The sequence below is a fragment of the Hippocampus zosterae genome, chromosome 1 (genome assembly GCF_025434085.1).
Source record: "Hippocampus zosterae strain Florida chromosome 1, ASM2543408v3, whole genome shotgun sequence".
Classification (NCBI taxonomy): Eukaryota; Metazoa; Chordata; class Actinopteri; order Syngnathiformes; family Syngnathidae; genus Hippocampus; species Hippocampus zosterae.
This window is the reverse complement of record NC_067451.1, coordinates 30,769,891-30,788,674: the sequence shown is the minus strand read 5'-3', so window position 1 is coordinate 30,788,674 and position 18,784 is coordinate 30,769,891. Positions and strand designations below refer to the sequence as shown.

Here is an 18,784-nt window from a genome sequence, read left to right as displayed (position 1 = left end):
CCCCTTTGGCCCCTCCCATGGGTGGTGAGCCCATGAGAAGGGGGACCCACGTTGCCTCTTCGGGCTGTGCCTGGCCAGGCCCCATGGGTGTAGGCCTGGCCACCAGGCGCTTGCCAACGAGCCCCACCTCCAGGCCTGGCTCCGGAGTGGGGCCCCAGTGACCCGCGTCCGGGCAAGGGAAACCTTGGTCCATCTATTGTATTCATCATGAGGGTCTATGAGCCGTGCTTTGTCTGGCCCCTCACCTAGAACCTGTTTGCCAAGGGTGACCCTGCCAGGGGCATAAAGCCCCAGACAACTTAGCTCCTAGGATCATTGGGACACGCAAACCCCTCCACCACGGTAAGGTGACGGCTCACGGAGGGGACTCTCGTGCTCAGTATTTTGTAAGTATGGTTCTTAGTTTGTGATTTGGCTCTCGCTTGCGTGTAGTGGTTACATTGTTTTTTGTTTGCCTTCGCGATTCTTATTTTCCCCCCTTGCCTTTTGTGCAAGCGCTTTTTGTTATTCGTTTTTGTGCCCTCTGGTCCTTGTTTTGACCAGCACTTTATGTTACTACTTTGTCGGTGCGAATTTTTGTATATTAAACCCTTTTGCTACGGAGACCTTGTTTGGTGTCTGCATTTCGGGGATCCACTTCCTTATTTTTTGTTGTGAGCGAAGCAATTATCCTATCGCTTCGTGCACAACGTGACAGGTATTGGTGCCAACAGTATACAAAAGCAATATAAGGTGACGTGCCAACTTGAACGAGCCAAGTCATATGAATCGCACGTTTGATATTAGCTGGCTCGATACGTGCATCTGACCAATGTGTTGCTTGTCATAGCTCAATATTTAATATTGGTCAGGTTTAGTTAGTAAATAAAGCAGACTGGAAGGGCAGGTACATGTTAAATTTTTGCCAGTTTGGACATTTAAACTATAAACTGTATCAGCTGAAGAATGGAACCTCCTCTGTAACAACTTGTTTTGTTCTGTTTTTTGTGTTGAAAATGGCTCCCACTTTGTGACGATGCGATGTTCATGAACAAACATGTTGTTTCGGGGGTCTCCTGAAAACCGGTGATTTATTTTGGTGAAACAAGGACTTTGCCCAACGCCAACAATATGCACATTTAAAAGAAAAACAAGTTTTGACATCTAGGGTTGTGTTCCCCTTGAAAAAGAACAAACATTTTCATTGTGCAAAGTTCTTGTTACGTACTCGGGTAAACCGAGTTAGGAAGGGGGATCCAAAAAACGTAGACAAAAACAAGGTCTCCGAAGTAAGACAATTTAATGTCCAAACCGAAAATAAGGAGGTAAATCAAAAACGACTAACAAAAGGTGCTTGCACAAAAGAGCAAGAAAAAGAAAGTAAAGCCCACAAACTACGAACGAAAAACAATGTAACACTTTGTACACGCAAGAAAAGCCAGAACATCAAAACAAAATGGTACTCACACACAAACTTGGTACCGAGACGACACGCGAAAACACGACGAGGTCAAAAGCCACTAGTCAATGAGCAATGAGGTAAGCAATGCCAAAAACAATACTCCCACAACAGGTGTCGAACGTAGGAGTCCTTAAATAGTGTCTCTATTGATTAATGATTGCCAGCAGGTGTGCTAGAGATACCGCTCCTGCCACCTTCTGGCCAGACCGAAAAACCGAAATGTGACAGTTCTGAATACGGGTATTGTATGCAATTGGGGGGGGGGGGGGGGGGGGGTTGTGTACTTTAGTAATGGAGTTGAAATGGTACTATTCCCTTTCTATTCCTTTTTGCGAAAGTTCTCTATTTAGTGTGTGCCTCTGCAAAACAATAAATAAATAAATAAATAGATAAATCAAACGATTTGGTCGCCGCAATAGCAGTTAAAACAACAACAAAAATCCCAAGAATATATGTTTAGGGAAGGTTCAGGGCGCAAGACGTGAGGTTAAATATACTTTTAATTCACAAGTATAAATCTGAACAGCAAATATTCCAACACAAACTTTTGATGAACTGCAAGATGCTGGCCTGATGCTGCCATGCGGCCGCACTGCCACATTTCAGCTTGTTGCTCCTCCTTAGCGTGACGGTGATGTTAAAAGCTGTCGCAGGCATCTGGGAGAACCCCCCCCCCCCCAAAAAAAAAAACAAAAAAAACAAAAAACTTTGGGGTTTCGCTAATCGTCCCACAGCGGCCGGCTATGTGTTGCGTGTCTCGGCGGGGAAGATGTCCTCATAGGCGGGCGGGAGTTCACTGGGGAGCGGGTAGGAGAAGGGAAAGCAGCGGTTGAGTTCCGGGTCTGCGGGCGAGTACCCCGGCAGCTCAATGGACGGGTGGCCCCCTCGCTGGGCTTCCGCGCCGCTCTCGTCCGACACGTTCAAAACGGCTAGATTAATATAAGACACGGGCTGGAAGTCCGCCGAAGAGCAGTCCCGCTCCTCGCTGAAGACGATGGGCCCGGAGCTGTGCCTCTGGACCCGCCTGCTCCGGGAGAACTGGGCCGCTTTGTACCTTTGGATGAGCACCAGGTTGACGAGCCCCAGGAGGCACTCGAGCGTGCTGAGCACGGTGGAGATGACCAAATTCCTCTGGTACTCCCTCAGCTCCTCGCAGGCGCGGCTCACCTGGCCCGAGTGGACACAGTAGTGGAAATACTTCTTCTCCACCAGAGAAGCGGTGTCCCCGTCCACCACGGCTCCGGAGAAGGCGGTGAGGACCCCAAGCAGGAAAACCACAACCCCCAGGAGGACCAGATTCCGGCTGCGCGGCTTCCCCGTGCAGCAGAGCAGCGCGACGCCCAAGAGGACCTGGCCGCTTCCGAGGAGCAGCCCGGAGTAGAACGCTCCGGCTGCGGCGCCGAGGTGGAATTGTTCTCTGACGCTGGAGCCCAACGAGACGCATTTTAATCCGAACACGAGTTCGCTGAGGGCGCATGCGAAGAGGAGGCTGCTGGACAGGACGGCGCACAGTCCTTTCCCACTCAACTTCATTATATTCCACCTCTCCTACCGCTCTCGATCCCTCTGCGCTGGCAGCCGCCTTCATCCTCCGTCCGGTCCGGGAGCGCCCCGGTTGCCGCCGGCGGTCATCGTTGGCCGGTTCTTCTCCTCGACCGGTTCGGAGGCGGAGGCGGTCCGCGACGCTGTGGGGTCCCTCTGCATTCCCGACGCTTTACGGGAATGGTTGAAATGTTAATTCATGCCAGGCAGGCATGCCCCGCTTTGCATCGACCGCCCCGTCGATAATCCATTGGCGAGCATTGACGACGCTTGGAGCCTCGCGAAGTTACGACCCTTGGCTTCCTCGTCCGAGTGGTCGGGCTGCGCGGGTGCGGTGTGTATGCGCGTGAGTGTGTGTGTGTGTGTTATCAATTTTGCAAACCTATGCCATAGGTTCTGTGGACTCCACCTTATTTACAGTCTAGAGGGATAAAATGTGTCCATTGTTTATGTAGAGAAAAATACAAGGCAACGGATGGGGGCTGTTTTATTTTATTGACCAAATATTTAACGTATACACTGTTGTAAAATTCACATATTTATTTTCACTTCAATCATGTCATGATGCATCCCAAATATGGCTTTCAGAATCCCTACCTTACCTTTTTTTCTGGCACATCGAGTTTTTGGGATATTTTCCTTTTTTTGTATTTACGTTTGAATTATTAAAGCTTGTGCAATACGAACTTTATCATTCATTCATTCATTCATTTTCCGAACCGCTTAATCCTCCCTAGGGCGACGGGGTCCTGGAGCCTATCCCAGCCGTCTTCGTGCAGTAGGCGGGGGACACCCTGAACCGGTTGCCAGCCAATCTCAGGGCACACAGAGACGAACAACCATGCGCACTCACATTCACACTTAGGGACAATTATCATGTGTTCTAATTTATAGTAGGGGTGTAATTTATATAGTTTATGACGGCTCAGAAAAAATCCACTTGTTGCTGAATCTCATCCTTAATTCATAAATAATACTAAAAACATTACGTTATTTTATGATGATGCATGATACCACTTTATTTTCAGACCATTGAACTCTTGAGTGCTCATTGATACCAATACCAAAGAAAAAAGTGTGTGTGTGCGTGTGTGTGTGTGTGTGAGAGAGAGAGAGAGAGAGAGAGAGAGAATCACCCGATTTACGAGTTTTTCAAGATACGATTTTTCCCTTTTTTTTTCGTTTGTTGCTCTAACTTGCAAACAAAAATTTGAGATACGGACCCTGTATATTGGCAGTGATTTGAATTTATTTTACTTACAAACAATCAGCGTGTAGCAAAGTGAACAAATCTTCAAAAAGAGGCTTCCTGCAGTTTCATGCTTTTATTCTGCTACCCCAGTCATAAAGAATCTAAGACATGAAGTGTGTGTGTGTGTGTGTGTGTGTGTGTGTCTGCCCTTGTGTATCAGACGTACATAACGGACTAAATTCTTTCAGATGATTTTTTTTGGGTGAAGCCACAAAATCGCTGTCCGTGGTGCTGAAATGCAATGCCCAAATCAAAACCTGGCCCACTCGATTTTTTGCCATCCAAATTATCCATCATTGGCTTATGAAAAGCTTTTGTGTGTGTAGGAGAAAGCGTCCCTCTGTGGAACAGATGTAAGTGAGGAGGATTCTCGTGTGATTACGAGGTAGGTTATTGGCAGCAGGAGTTCAACTTAGTCCAAATCAATACAGGAGGATGTGTGTATGAGTCATCACATTGCTGCCAGAAAGAAATGATGATGCAGCTTCAGGCCTCAATATCTGTCTGTAAAAAAAAATGGGCATGTGTTCTCCAACTACCGATGGATTAATTTTTTTTTTTAAAAACCCATCACTCCAGAGTAGCGGCCTATCCCACTCAGGCCTAGACAGATTGCACGACTGGTAATGTATCCTTTTCATTTCATCACATCAGTTGCCCGTCTGAAAAGAGACTTAATATGAAAATTTTCATTTTTAAATGCTTGTAGACAAATATTTGAGTGTATGAGGGCCTTCACCCATCAAGAATGAAATTGAAGAAATACTGTGCCTAAGTCTTTTATATGGCCAAATTGAGAATATGTGTCTGTGATCGGGACACCTGCACTGTTCTTTCTAACAATGCTAATTGCTAATTAACATAACTGATTCCTTATGTTAGTTAGCAGTAGCTTACATGTCATTCATTTACAGTCTGGAAGTAGGTGGGTGCTGCTCTCGTCTCGAGTCTCAGATCTCTTACTGTCACGTCCCGTGCCTACCTGCAGGGGGCGGGCTTTCTCCCCACCGACTGCACACCTGTTATTCATTCGGGATTGATTATTCTTCCTTTATTAGGAGACTCTGGCAGTTTACTCACTGCCGGAGAATTCCACGCCGCGCCATTGTTCTTTCGCGAAAAAACCCTAAATTAATATTACTCGTTGCTTCCTAGCCTTTTGGCAATTGTCTTGTCGTACAAGTTATTGATCGTATGTAAATTATTCCCATAGTCTATTCAGACCTTCCTCGCTTTTGTTTTCCGCGAGCGTTTTCTGTTGTTCCCTTATTTTTCCCCTGGTCCTTATTTGACCAGCGCTTTTTGTTATTCTTCCTGTCGGGTATTTTGTGTTTCGTATTAAAGACTCTTTTTGTTCTTTGACAAGATCTCGTTTCGTGTCTGTTATCTCGGGGATCCACTTCCTTATTTTTGTTGTGCACGAAGTGATCTGTCTATCGCTTCGGGCACAACGTGACAGAATTCTCCGGCCACCATGGATCCCGCAGACATGGAAAAGATCTTGTCCGCTCTGTACCGACAAGAGCAACAGATGAGTCCGCAGGGCCAAGCCCTTACGGAACTCCGCAGCACGGTTTCCATGCTGGCTCATCGGTTCGATGATCTCGAACCCCGTTTGGTACAGGTGGAGGCACGGGGAACACCTCCCCCCGTGGTTCGTCCTACCACCACTGAGGCTCCCGCATCATTCCCCACAATTATGAGGGAGCCCTCGCTTCCACACCCCCCACGTTACGGGGGTGAGCACGGGCAGTGTGGACACTTTCTCCACCAATGCTCGCTCGTGTTCGACCAACAGCCTTCCGTCTATGCTAATGACGCCGCTAAAGTGGCATATATCATGAGCTTATTGACAGGTCCGGCGGCGTCATGGGCGATGGTGACGAGCGACGCGAAGCTGGGCCTCCGGTCTTCGCTCCACGAATTCGTTACGGCGTTTCGCCGGGTGTTCCACCATCCCGTGCGGGGCAGAGAGGCGGAGGGCCGGCTACTCGAACTCCACCAGGGAAGGCGATCGGTGGCGGATTACTCGATCGAGTTCCAGATATTGGCCGCCCAGAGTGGCTACGGAGACCGAGCGCTGTGTGGGCTGTTTCGTCATGGATTAAACCCCCAGCTCAAGGATGAACTGGCGACCCGCGACCACAGTTCCGACCTGGCGGAGTTGATCGATCTCTCCCTACGATTGGACAACCGCCTGAGGGAGAGAGACCGGGAACGTGGAGGTGATCGGTTCCCGTCCCGGCATGCCGCACACCGCGGTGATTACCATGTGGCGCTTCAAGCAGCAGGACCCGAGGATCACCCTTGACCCCAGGTGGTGGTTACCGCGGAGGAACCGATGCAGCTGGGTGGCAAAGACGTTGGTTTGGAGGAGAGAAGGCGTCGACTCAGCGATCGGGCCATGTCTGACAGCGCCCAACAAGGTCCGCACGCTGCTCCCGGCCGTCCGGAGTCGCCGTTCTCCCCTTACACCAAGTACTGTGAGTCACGACCCCGCGTAGTACCTCCCGAGTCTAGGCGTATCGACCCCCGGCCGGGAAATCCCAACAGACTAGAACTCGAGGGGGAGATATTTGGGGAATCCCGGTCGCTGCGGGTTATAGCCCTGGTAGACTCGGGGGCGGATGAGTGTTTAATGGACACAGATCTCGCGTCTGAGTTGGGTTGTTGTATTGAGGAGTTGGTTAATAAGAAGCGGGTTTGTGATCTCGATGGGCGCCCCCTGGCGGTAGTTACGTGTAGAACGGAACCACTGAAATTCCGCCTCTCCGGTAACCATGTCGAGCATCGCCGTTTTTATTTAATGCGGTCCCGTAACGCTCCGGTCATTCTTGGGTTGCCCTGGCTCAAGACCCACAACTAGTGATGGGTCCATGAGGCCTCATGAGGCGTGTCGACACACTGACACACTGTGTTGATACTGTGCTGATACTGTGTCACTGACCACTGCCACCTGCTGGACCTTCAAGATCCCTGCAGCCAACCCACTTAACAGACTGAACTGACTGATAAATTGTTTTGTATATTGAACATATAAAATATACAATTCGGTAATAAATTGGCAAAAGGTGAAGGTAAGATATAAAAAAAGGAAAAGAAAATAGTCATCATCACAAATATGTGTTCAAAGGAGTAGAAAGAAGCAAAAAACCTACCCCGAGTCCTACCCCTTCTTATATATGAATTGATAATTTTTCTAAATAGGAAAGAAAGTCTAAATATCAACAAATGCTTTTACCCTTATGTATGCTGTACTAATACATTTTTACAACATTAGGTTTGTAAATACAGTACATACTCTTTAGAGCACATGTATATGTCGATTTTCTCATATTCATAATGGATGCTACATTTCATTAATATATTAAATAATCTCATCAATGTATTTCTGATGTATTGCTATATTTCATGAGTGTATCGAATATATCAGCTTAATTCTGATTTGTGTAGTTGTCTTGTACTACTCTCGAATTCATTTTTAATCTCAGCAAGAGACTTACTCATTTTACTGGTCCGTTTCAGAGTCATTCCACAGATTTACACCTATAACAGATACACTTTGTGTGATGTTCGTTCGTGTTTTGGATTTTTTTGTATAGATTAGTACCCCCTAAATTATGACAACTTTCTCGAATTTTAAAAAGCTTCTGGATCTTTTGGCAAAGGTTATTGTGTGCTTTGTACATTAATTGGGCGAATTTGAAGTCAATCAGGTCATGAGATTTCATTGTTTAATTTGATAAACAGTGGATTTGTGGGTTCCGTCTATTTGGAGCCAGTGATTGTTCCGATTGCTTTGTATTGTAGTTTTAAAAGTGTTTTACTGGCATTTCCCCAGATTCCCACACAATAGGTCAAATATGGAAGTAATAAAAGTATGTGTACAAGGATCTCTTATTCAGCACATTTTTGGGAGGATCCCTATGGTTTGGGATATTTCTTTTATTATCTATTATGTAGCTGCCAGCACGGTTTTGCATCTACAACTGTTCCAAAACATTTTCATAAGGTCATTCATCGATTTGATGATGAAGTGTATACAATATCATTCACATCCATGCATTCATTCATTTTGCAACATTCAATGTGTTCAAATAATGTGAAGATCATTTGAATGAGGATGCTTGTGGTCTTTTATTTCACAAATTTTTATTGAGAAAAATAAGATGCTCCAATGTTTTAAACTTCAGCCTGTTGCGTCTTTTACAAGCGATTTCTCCTGCTGTGGAGAACACACGCTCACAAGGGACGGATGAGGCTGGCGTACAAAGGAACTCCTTTGCGAGGTGGGAGAGGTTTGGGAAAGAAGTGTGTTGGTCCTTCCAGTACAGCTGCTTCCTGGAACCTTGATTGTCAAACATGGAGTGGAGAGTCAATTACTGATTGTCAATTAAATCATCAACATAGCAACCGTGAAAAGATGAGTGAACGTTTGTATACCTGGCGTAATACTGGGTGTATCGCGAACTTCATTCTCATGCTTGGCCCGATAATGCCTCAGCATGGTGGAGGTGCTTCTGTTGGTGTATGACAATTCGACCCGGCAAATTCGACATTTCACCTGTAATGAAATGTGAATAAGAAGTAACTAAGAGTTACCTTGAAATGTATTCGGATTAGAATGGTACAACACATGTCAATAATCTGAGAGGCACTCGGTGAGTGCCTCTCGCCGAGAGGCTCTCGGCGACAGAAGGCGATTTGAATAAATAAATAAATAATACCTTATTCTCCGGGACATCAAAATGGTCCCACACGGCGGATGATTTGCGTCTCTGCTGTATAATCGGCAAGGAAGGCAAGGCACGAACACGAAGTCTGCACTGACACGAACTTCGACAAGCGAGCGTGAGTGAGGTCTGGCTTGTTTCGGCAAGTGGCATTGTGTCGCCAAACCCACTTCCTTATAAACACTGTGCGGCGGGCTTTTGCTGCGTCAACGCCCTCTGCACTGAGTCGCCGCCCCCTGGACTAAGTGGCGCAGCCTGTATGGTGCCAAGCAGCCGATGCGGTCTAAACTGCACCGGTGCAGTTCACGTGTCAATTAGCAGCCTGGACTGTGTCAACACAGTCGATGTGTCAATTAGCAGCCTGGACTGTGTCAACGCAGCCGGTGTGTCAATTAGAAGCCTGGACTGTGTCAATGCAGTTCACGTGTCAATCACGTGACGTAATGTAGCAGCACATGCATCGACACGTGCTTTGCTCTGTGAGCCCGGCGCATGTGGCAATGCATCGGTGTCGCTGGACCCATCACTACCCACAACCCCGTAATTTCCTGGGAGCGCCCAGCAATAGACAGTTGGAGTAAATATTGTTATAAACACTGTCTACGATCGGCCATCGGGGAACATGAACGGACCAGTGTCGAACCCTCCGAAGCTATCTGCCTTGACGGAGTGCCAGATTGCTATCGGGGGTTTTACTGCTTGGTGCTTTCTACCGCCTTATTACTTATTACTTATTACTGATTCGTCTTACTGTTTATTGTATATGTTAAATCGCTCCATGTACAGCACTTTGTATGCAGTGATGGCTGTTTGAAAGTGCTCTATAAATACTGTTGACTTGACTTGACTTGACTTGACCTTCGTGAGGTTTTTAGCGAGGATCGCGCACGCGCTTTGCCCCCGCACCGTCCCTATGATTGCGCCATAGACCTGCAGCCGGGTGCTCCGTTGCCGACCTCACGGCTGTATCAGGTGTCCCAACCCGCTTCGGGCACAACGTGACACTTACATTGCCATAAATCCTGCAAGGTGGCAAACACAAATTTGGTAATTTCGCAAAAATAGCGCAGTCCGGGCTATCTGCAAAAAGGAAAGGCTTGCATCGCTGCAGTGATCACAGCCCATGTGGTTTGAGCAAGCTTCAGGTGTAAACTGACCTTCCGCCACCAAATGGTCACTCTGCTAGGTCATCTCCAAAGAACTCCTTCTGCTGCGCCTGACCACCCAGTTTGTTGATCTGCCAAATATCGCACGTGCTAGCTTTAGCCCCATGTGTTTCAGTCAAACAATGTTTCTTCGGAAGGCTGTAAGTCAGCTTTCTTAGTTCAGTCAAGTTATGTTCCTCAAGGATCAACCTTGGGTCAACTTGTTTTCCAATTTTGATGAATGATCTTCCCTGTATTCTCTTCCAGTTTTCTGATCAATTATATGATGTAGCTTTTACTTTATACCTCAAAGCCTTTTCTCACAAATCCAAGAATCCCAACACATGATGAACATTTTTCAGACTTGGCTTTTTGAAAACAGATGACTACTGCTTCACCAAACTAAAATATGTGCAACACATTTTAGTATGTAACGAAAAACCTAATTTAATTTTAAATTATTTGCTTTTAACTAGAGCTGTCAAACGATTAAAAAAAAAAATATATATATATATATATATATATATATATATATATATATAATATAAAATGCAACTGTCATAATTAACTCAAATGAACTAAAAAATTAATCGTGATTACTCACACATTTTTTATCGTTTCTGAATTTCCTTTTACATTTTTGTCCTATTTTTCCCCCATTTTAATGCTCTCATCAACATGGAATCATGAATCAGTTTTCTATGTGCCAAATGCATATATTAACTGAAATAACAATTTCGATTTTCAATTTTACATGAACATTTTTCACTTGGTGCAGTTATTCACACATAATCTCTCACACAATATTACTGTCCATCAATAACGGTGAAAAAAATATTGTCACACAACAGCTGCTTTAACAGCTTTTTTTTATAAAATCAAAACAGAACAATATAACATTATAAAGTGCACATCTAAGGTACACTAGTACTCAGCCTATAGTGGATTTAAACCATGGTTGCATACTTCATTTTTCTCAAGTTTGCTTTCAACACAGCAGTCTTTTTCTGTATGTTTGTTGAAGAATAACGAGACACCGGACACCAGTGTTCATTATGTGCTGCTGTATTGGAAACTGCCGGCCGTACAACAAGCACACGCACTTCCCCTGTGCTGCAGGGGCAAACCATTCTGAAAGAGGGGGCGGGGGGTTCACTCCCCCATACACAGTCAGGCTATGTTGATTGTGTTGGTCCTTCCTGCGCAGAAGTCTCTCTACGGTTTTGTGTAGACCTCATTTCGAATGACTACACTTGGTTCGATGACAACACTGGAGACATTTTACTTTCGCTAGGTCGCTACCACTGTAGCGCACTGTCACTGTCAGACGAACACAGAGAAGCTCCACCCACTCTATTTACATGGACACAGAACACTATAACCTTCCACACAAAATAGTTCCAAACAAGTAACAATCGCGTCAGTGGCATACATCGTATACCTGAATGATACACAGAGAGAGAAGAACAGGTAACTTTGGTCTTGTCAGTGGAGCAATCTGGCAACTTTTTAAAAGTAAATTTTCCATTCATAAACTCTTTTGTCTCCCGCTGCCGTGGTTGGCAAAACGGACATGGGCGTGGACGTCTGCAGCGCGTTTGTTTCTGGTGTATTTATAGAGGAACGTAACATCCGCTTGTGACGTGTGCCGCGTTAATCTCGCGAGAAAAAATTTAATCCCATTAAAATTCATTTAAATTAATGCCAATAAAAACGCGCTAAACTGACAGCTCTACTTTTAACATATGATAGTACAATTCTCCATAAAGTTGATAAATATAAATATTTTGTGTGTTTGAATTGACTCAACCTTTAAACCACATATTGAAGATGTTTTCAATAAGATTAATTTTAATGTCGGTGTTTTATTTCATTCTAGGCAATGTTTTACATTTGATGTGAAGAAGAAACTTAATGCAACTTATTCCGCCCGTTATTGGCTTTTGACTTGCACTAACAGCATCTTTCTGTGGTATAACAATAAATGACATATATTTATATTAGCTTGTTCTATTTTTACATCCCATTGTATATTTTATGACAAAATGGGTGCCTTTATTTAGATAATAGGTGGCAATTTCACTGGTGTCAGTTATTTGTAAAGGCATTCAGGTTATCCAATTACACACTACGAAGTTCAGATCAGTTTTCCCTTACATCCCCTTTGTCACTAAAGAAATAGGCAAGAAAGCCTTCAAGCTGTTGGCACTCTATAACTAACCACAAACGAAGGGGCTCATTAAAAAAACTAAACCAAAAAAAAAACTTGCTAACAAGGCTATCTACCACTGGGCATGGGCATGCGACAGAACAGTCACCATCAACTCATTTGAGTTGAACCAAAATGCTATCAGCAGGGTGTAATTATTTATCCTTTGCATATTCTGGTGGAAGAATGAAACATACATTTTATTATAGAGGGATCTATTTTAATGGAGTGGAAAAAAATGGCACAAGGCATCTTTAAAAGGCAACCAGCTGAGAACGGGATTTGTGAAATTTTATTACAACTCATTGCATTCCAGTTCTGTTAGATTTAGGGAGGCTGATGTGAAACCTGTCAGAAAAAAAGGATTGACTCAGTGAGGAAAAACATTTGATTGTGCCGTCACTTGGGCGTCCGTTCATCACACTCAGCCACCTTGTTAACTGTACTTTATTCAGGTGCTAGTGGATGTTAATTTTTTGTATATACATATATACAATGAGATCTGATGTTGAGGTTTTACTCAGTAGCGTTGTACTTCTTGTGTAGTTCATCTTCTCGTGTAGGTTGCCCAGTTGTCACAGAGAAAGGTCAACCTCAAAAATGTAACCAGAGAAATCCTCAAGATTATTTTTCTTTTGTGGCGGAAAATTCAGCCTTATAGGCCAGTCCGGAAAGAATGCTTTGGTTTAGTCAGATGGTTTTTTTTTCAGTGGTTGATTTCATCTCACATGTGTTTGCCTGACTAGATATGAGCATGCAAGGCATAATGATGTGATCTTTACATCTTACTGTTGTCCAGTATGTAAAAAAAGATAGTGTTTAACCTTGGTGTTTCTACTAAGCTGAATCTCTTGCTTTGTGTGTGTGTGCGTGTGCCTGTGCGTGTGCGTGTGCGTGTGCGTGTGCGTGTGTGTGTGCGTGTGTGTGTGCGTGTGCGTGTGTGTGCGTGTGTGTGTGTGTAAATATATATGAGTTTTTGTTGTTTGGTGTAACCGTGATTAAGAGCTCTACAAACAAATTTGGAACTGACACGGTTATGAAAATAGTTTCAGGAAAAGAATGAACAGTCACTGGCATGGAGCGAATAATTTGATTTAGAGAAAATATCTAGATTCAATCGTGTGATAAATTGGATGAGTGTGGCATATCCTACGTCTTCTACAGCATGACAGTATGTGGCCCATTCAAAAGACATAAGATGGATGATTGTCCTGCATGCTTCACAAAATGTCAATAGGCTATGAAAAGGGAAGTCACTCACGTCATTATGACTGGACTTGGCCGCTCTAAATCTGTTGGATTAACTAAAATCTGAGTTTGATGGTCATTTGGAGCATCAGGGCAACATTATGTTGATTTCAAGTATTGGGAACAACAAATATAATTGTCTTTAGTTGCATCACTGACAACGCCAGGACATGGCAACATCGCTACGTACGAAGACCTGCATTACCCTCCTGAGGGTCGCTTGTTGACCTGAAAATCAGGTCAGACTCTTTAAATGATTACTTTCAGTCCAAAGAGATCAGACAGTAATCTAGACTGGGGTTATAATTTAATTTTTGAAACAGTAATTGTGTCACAATATGGAGTCTTAGTACCTTAACTTACAAGTCATTGATGTCACATGAGGAGCGGAGAACTAAAAATCTTCAGATGCAAAATATTCAAAGTAAAAAACAGAGCAGTGCTGGACGCAGCAGGGCATAGAAGGCTTAATATTCTGACAATAACAGAGGAACTCGAATTGGCACTTAGAAAAACGAGCCCAATCCTGTGTGGCCAAATAAAGGAGCAAAGTAACAAACAACATCGAGGGCAAAAATGGCAAAACTCAGTCACAACAATTGAGGCACTTTGAGATGTTTTTTGACACAAATACAAGATGTGAACAAACACGAGGAGCTAAATAAGGCCTTAACTCAGGTACTGATGCTCACATGAAGACTCACTAGGCCAGGCCTCTGTGTAACATGCGGCAAGGTTTTTGACTGATGTGGTACAACTGCCCTGGTGTTTGACATAAATACAAAATACAAGATTAGACTGTCTTTCAATTTTTACCTTTGTTACTATGTCTCAAATGAGGACTAAATAAAAATGTCCATACTGTTCAATGATGTGATAGCAAGAAAAACGAAACAGTAGGAAGTGAAAATCATTGTTTTGGTTTTTTTTAGATGTTTTGAGGTAAAAAATTGCATTTAATCTCTCCTTAACATTTAATGTGATGAAAGCCTCTATTATAAAAGTACAGATCCAGGATCCTAAAAGCATGCCTAATGTTTCGAAAAACAGATTCGTGTGGAAATTGCTACAGAATTCAATGAGTATCAACTTGTCCAGCACGCTACCACTGAACCACTCTGCTGCTGAAATCCAAGAGCTCATTTGTTGCTCTCAGCAGTTGACAAGGCTGACGACCCGACAAAATTGCAACTGGACTGTGCTGGTTGCCTTTGAAGCAGGTTTCCCAAGCAGAATTTTTCACATTATAAATAAGTGGAGTTCTGACAAAACTATACTGAATGTCTTATGTGCCAACCAATGCGCTCGGTGCCTCGAAGTTTCAACTTTCCAACAAACTTTCATTCCAGAATGGCTTTCCCCAGGTAGTGTGGTCGAAAGCGCCAGATTTAAGCTCCAGTCTCTCAAGAGGCCGAGGTACAAATCCCACCACCGCCATTTCTTTGTCAGATGTGATCTGGCCCAAATTTCTCAGTTACCCAAACAAACGTTTTGAGTGAAATCAAGGGCTGGTAATGCACAGAGTGGAACCATTTGAGTATTTGGTTATTTTTTTTGTTCTCTTGCTGCATAAGGTATCAGGACACATCAAAGCTCCTCCGGAAATTACGATTTCTTTGAATTCATGAGAAGACCATTCTCAACTTCAGAATGCCGAAAGTTCTTATGAGGAGAACCACATAAAACGAATTCTGTGGCTTGCTCAACATTAAGATGAAAATGTGAATTCCAGATAGCAGAGGATGGTTTCGATCCATCGACCTCTGGGTTATGGGCCCAGCACGCTACCACTGTGCCACTCTGCTTCTGAAATCCATGAGCTCATTTGTTCCTCTCGGCAGTTGACAAGGCTGACGACCCAACAATTGCAACTGGACTGTGCTGGTTGCCTTTGAAGCAGTTTCGCCTCGTCACCAAGCAGGCTCTATCACGTTATGAATAAGTGGAGCTCAGACAAAACTACACTGAATGTTGATGTGTCAACCATGCTCCTTGAGATGCCCCAAAATTTAAACTTGCAAACAATCTTCCATTGGCCAAAGCTTTTCCAAGGTACTGTGGCCGAGCGGTCCAAGGTGCTGGGTTAAGGCTCCAGTCTCTCAGGAGGCGTGGGTTCAAATCCCACCACTGCCATTACTTTGTCATATCCGACTTTCCCAAAATTTCTCAGTTACCCAGACAAACTTCTTGAGTGAAATCAAGGGCTGATTTTGGCACGGAGTGGAACCATTTTAGTATCAGGTTCTTTGTTTTTGATCTCTTGCTGCATAAGGTATCAGGACCCATCAAATTTCTTCTGGAAATTACTATATCTTTGCCTTTCACACAAATCCAGACTGTAAACTGATCTGGTCAGAATACCTTGGATTCAGAACGACACAGAGGAAGGAAGACTCATGTTTACTTTTTGAGCTAAGTGAACTGAGAAAGGCTAAATTGCCATAGACCGGAATTCATGAGAAGACCATTCTCAACTTCAGAATGCCGAAAGTTCTTTTGAAGAGAACCACATAAAAGGAATTCTGTGGCTTGCTCAACATTAAGATAATACTGTGAAGTCCAGATAGCAGAGGATGGTTTCGATCCATCGACCTCTGGGTTATGGGCCCAGCACGCTACCGCTGCGCCACTCTGCTTCTGAAATCCATGAGCTCATTTGTTGCTCTCAGCAGTTGACAAGGCTGACGACCCTACAATTGCAACTGGACTGTGCTGGTTGCCTTTGAAGCAGGTTCACCTCTTCAACAAGTACAATCTATCATGTTATAAATAAGTGGAGCTCTGACAAAACTACACTGAATGTTTTATGTGCCAACCATGCGTTCTGTGCCTCAAAATTTCAACTTGCCAACAAACTTCCTATCCAGAATGGCTTTCCCCAGGTAGTGTTGCAGAGTGGTTGAAAATGCTAGATTTAAGCTCCAGTCTCTCAAGAGGCCTGGGTTCAAATCCCGCCACTGCCATTTCTTTGTCAGATCTGATCTGGCCCAAATTTCTCAGTTACCCAGACAAACGTTTTGAGTGAAATCAAGGGCTGGTTTTAGCACAGAGTAGAACCATTTGAGTATTTGGTTTTTGGTTTTTTTTCTCCTGCTGCATAAGGTATCAGGACCCATCAAAGCTCTTCCGGAAATTACTATTTCTTTGCCTTTCACACAAATCCAGACTATCAACTTATCTGGTCAAAAAACCTTGGGCTCAGAACGACACAGAGGAAGGAAGACTCATGTTTACTTTTTGAGCTAAGTGAACTGAGAAAGGCAAAATTACTACGTGACGGAATTCATGATAAGACCATGGTCAACTTCTGATTGCCGAAAGTTCTTTTGAAGAGAACCACATAAAAGAAATTCTGTGGCTCGCTCAACATTAAGATGGAACTGCGAAGTCCAGATAGCAGAGGATGGTTTCGATCCATCGACCTCTGGGTTATGGGCCCAGCACGCTACCGCTGCGTCACTCTGCTGCAGAACTCCAAGAGCTCATTCATTGCTCTCAGCAGTTGACAAGGCTGACGACCCGACAAAATTGCAACTGGACTGTGCTGGTTGCCTTTGAAGCAGTTTCGCCTTGTCACCAAGCAGGCTCTATCACGTTATAAATAAGTGGAGCTCAGACAAAACTACACTGAATGTCGATGTGTCAACCATGCTCCTGGGGATGCCCCAAATTTTAAACTTGCAAACAAACTTCCTTTGGCCGAAGTTTTTCCCAGGTAGTGTGGCCGAGCGGTCGAAGGCGCTGGATTTAAGCTCCAGTCTCTCAGGAGGCGTGGGTTCAAATCCCACCACTGCCATTTCTTTGTGAGATCTGATCTTGCCCAAATTTCTCAGTTATCCAGACAAACTTTTTGAGTGAGATCAAGGGTTGTTTTGGGCACAAAGTCGAACAATTTGAATTTCTGGTTGTTTTTTGTTCTCTTGCTGCCTAAAGGTATCAGGACCCATCAAAGTTCTTCTGGAAATTACTATATCTTTGCCTTTCGCACAAATCCAGTTTGTCAACTTATCTGGTCCAAAAACCTTGACCTCAGAACGACACAGAGGAAGGAAGACTTATGTTTACTTTTTGAGCTAAGTGAACTGAGAAAGGCGAAATTACTATGTGAGAGAATTCATGAGAAGACCATGGTCAACTTCTGATTGCCGAAAGTTCTTTTGAAGAGAACCACATAAAAGGAATTCTATGGCTCGCTCAACATTAAGATGGAACTGCAAAGTCCATATAGCAGAGGATGGTTTCGATCCATCGACCTCTGGGTTATGGGCCCAGCACGCTACCGCTGCGCCACTCTGCTTATGAAATCCATGAGCTCATTTGTTGCTCTCAGCAGTTGACAAGGCTGACGACCAGACAATTGCAACTGGACTGTGCTGGTTGCCTTTGAAGCAGGTTCGCCCCTTCACCAAGCAGAATTTTTCATGTTATAAATAAGTGGAGTTTTGACAAAACTACACTGAATGTTTTATGTGCCAAACAATGCGCTCGGTGCCTCGAAATTTCAACTTTCCAACAAACTTTCATTCCAGAATGGCTTTTCCCAGGTAGTGTGGCCGAGCGGTCGAAGGCGCTGGATTTAAGCTCCAGTCTCTCAGGAGGCGTGGGTTCAAATCCGACAACTGCCATTTCTTTGTCAGATCTGATCTTGCCCAAATTGCTCAGTTATCCAGACAAACCTTTTGAGTGAAATCAAGGGTTGTTTTGGGCACAAAGTCGAACCATTTGAATATCTGGTTGTTTTTTTGTTGTCTTGCTGCCTAAAGGTATGAGGACCCATCAAAGTTCTTCTGGAAATTACTATATCTTTGCCTTTCACACAAATCCAGACTGTCAACTGATCTGGTCAAAAAACCTTGGCTTCAGAACGACACAGAGGAAGGAAGACTCATGTTTACTTTTTGAGCTGAGAAAGGCGAAATTACTATGTGACGGAATTCATGAGAAGACCATGGTCAACTTCTGATTGCCGAAAGTTCTTTTGGAGAGAACCACATAGAAGGAATTCTGTGGCTTGCTCAACATTAAGATGAAACTGTGAAGTCCAGATAGCAGAGGATGGTTTCGATCCATCGACCACTGGGTTATGGGCCCAGCACGCTACCGCTGCGTCATTCTGCTGCTGAATTCCAAGAGCTCATTCATTGCTCTAAGCAGTTGACAAGGCTGACGACCCGACAATTGCAACTGGACTGTGCTGGTTGCCTTTGAAGCAGT

The 18,784-nt window shown here is 44.2% G+C and overlaps 3 protein-coding genes and 1 non-coding gene across 5 annotated transcripts in view; 3 read left to right on the top strand and 1 right to left on the bottom strand.

Annotated features, from left to right (window-relative positions):
• Nucleotides 1-18,784, top strand: part of LOC127607743 (uncharacterized) — a 207,336-nt gene that overhangs the window by 97,591 nt on the left and 90,961 nt on the right. The gene's annotated exons all lie outside the window — the stretch shown is intronic.
• The window catches only part of guf1 (GTP binding elongation factor GUF1), a 105,394-nt gene that overhangs the window by 66,454 nt on the left and 20,156 nt on the right, over nt 1-18,784 (top strand).
• LOC127607663 (transmembrane protein 271-like) lies at nt 1,924-3,601 on the bottom strand. Its single transcript, XM_052076218.1, has one exon. The coding sequence runs from the start codon at nt 2,972-2,974 to the stop codon at nt 2,183-2,185; it is 792 nt and encodes a 263-aa protein (XP_051932178.1). The 5' UTR covers nt 2,975-3,601; the 3' UTR covers nt 1,924-2,182.
• On the top strand, nt 17,285-17,366 carry trnal-uaa (transfer RNA leucine (anticodon UAA)). Its single transcript has one exon. It is a non-coding gene; the product is annotated as a tRNA-Leu (tRNA).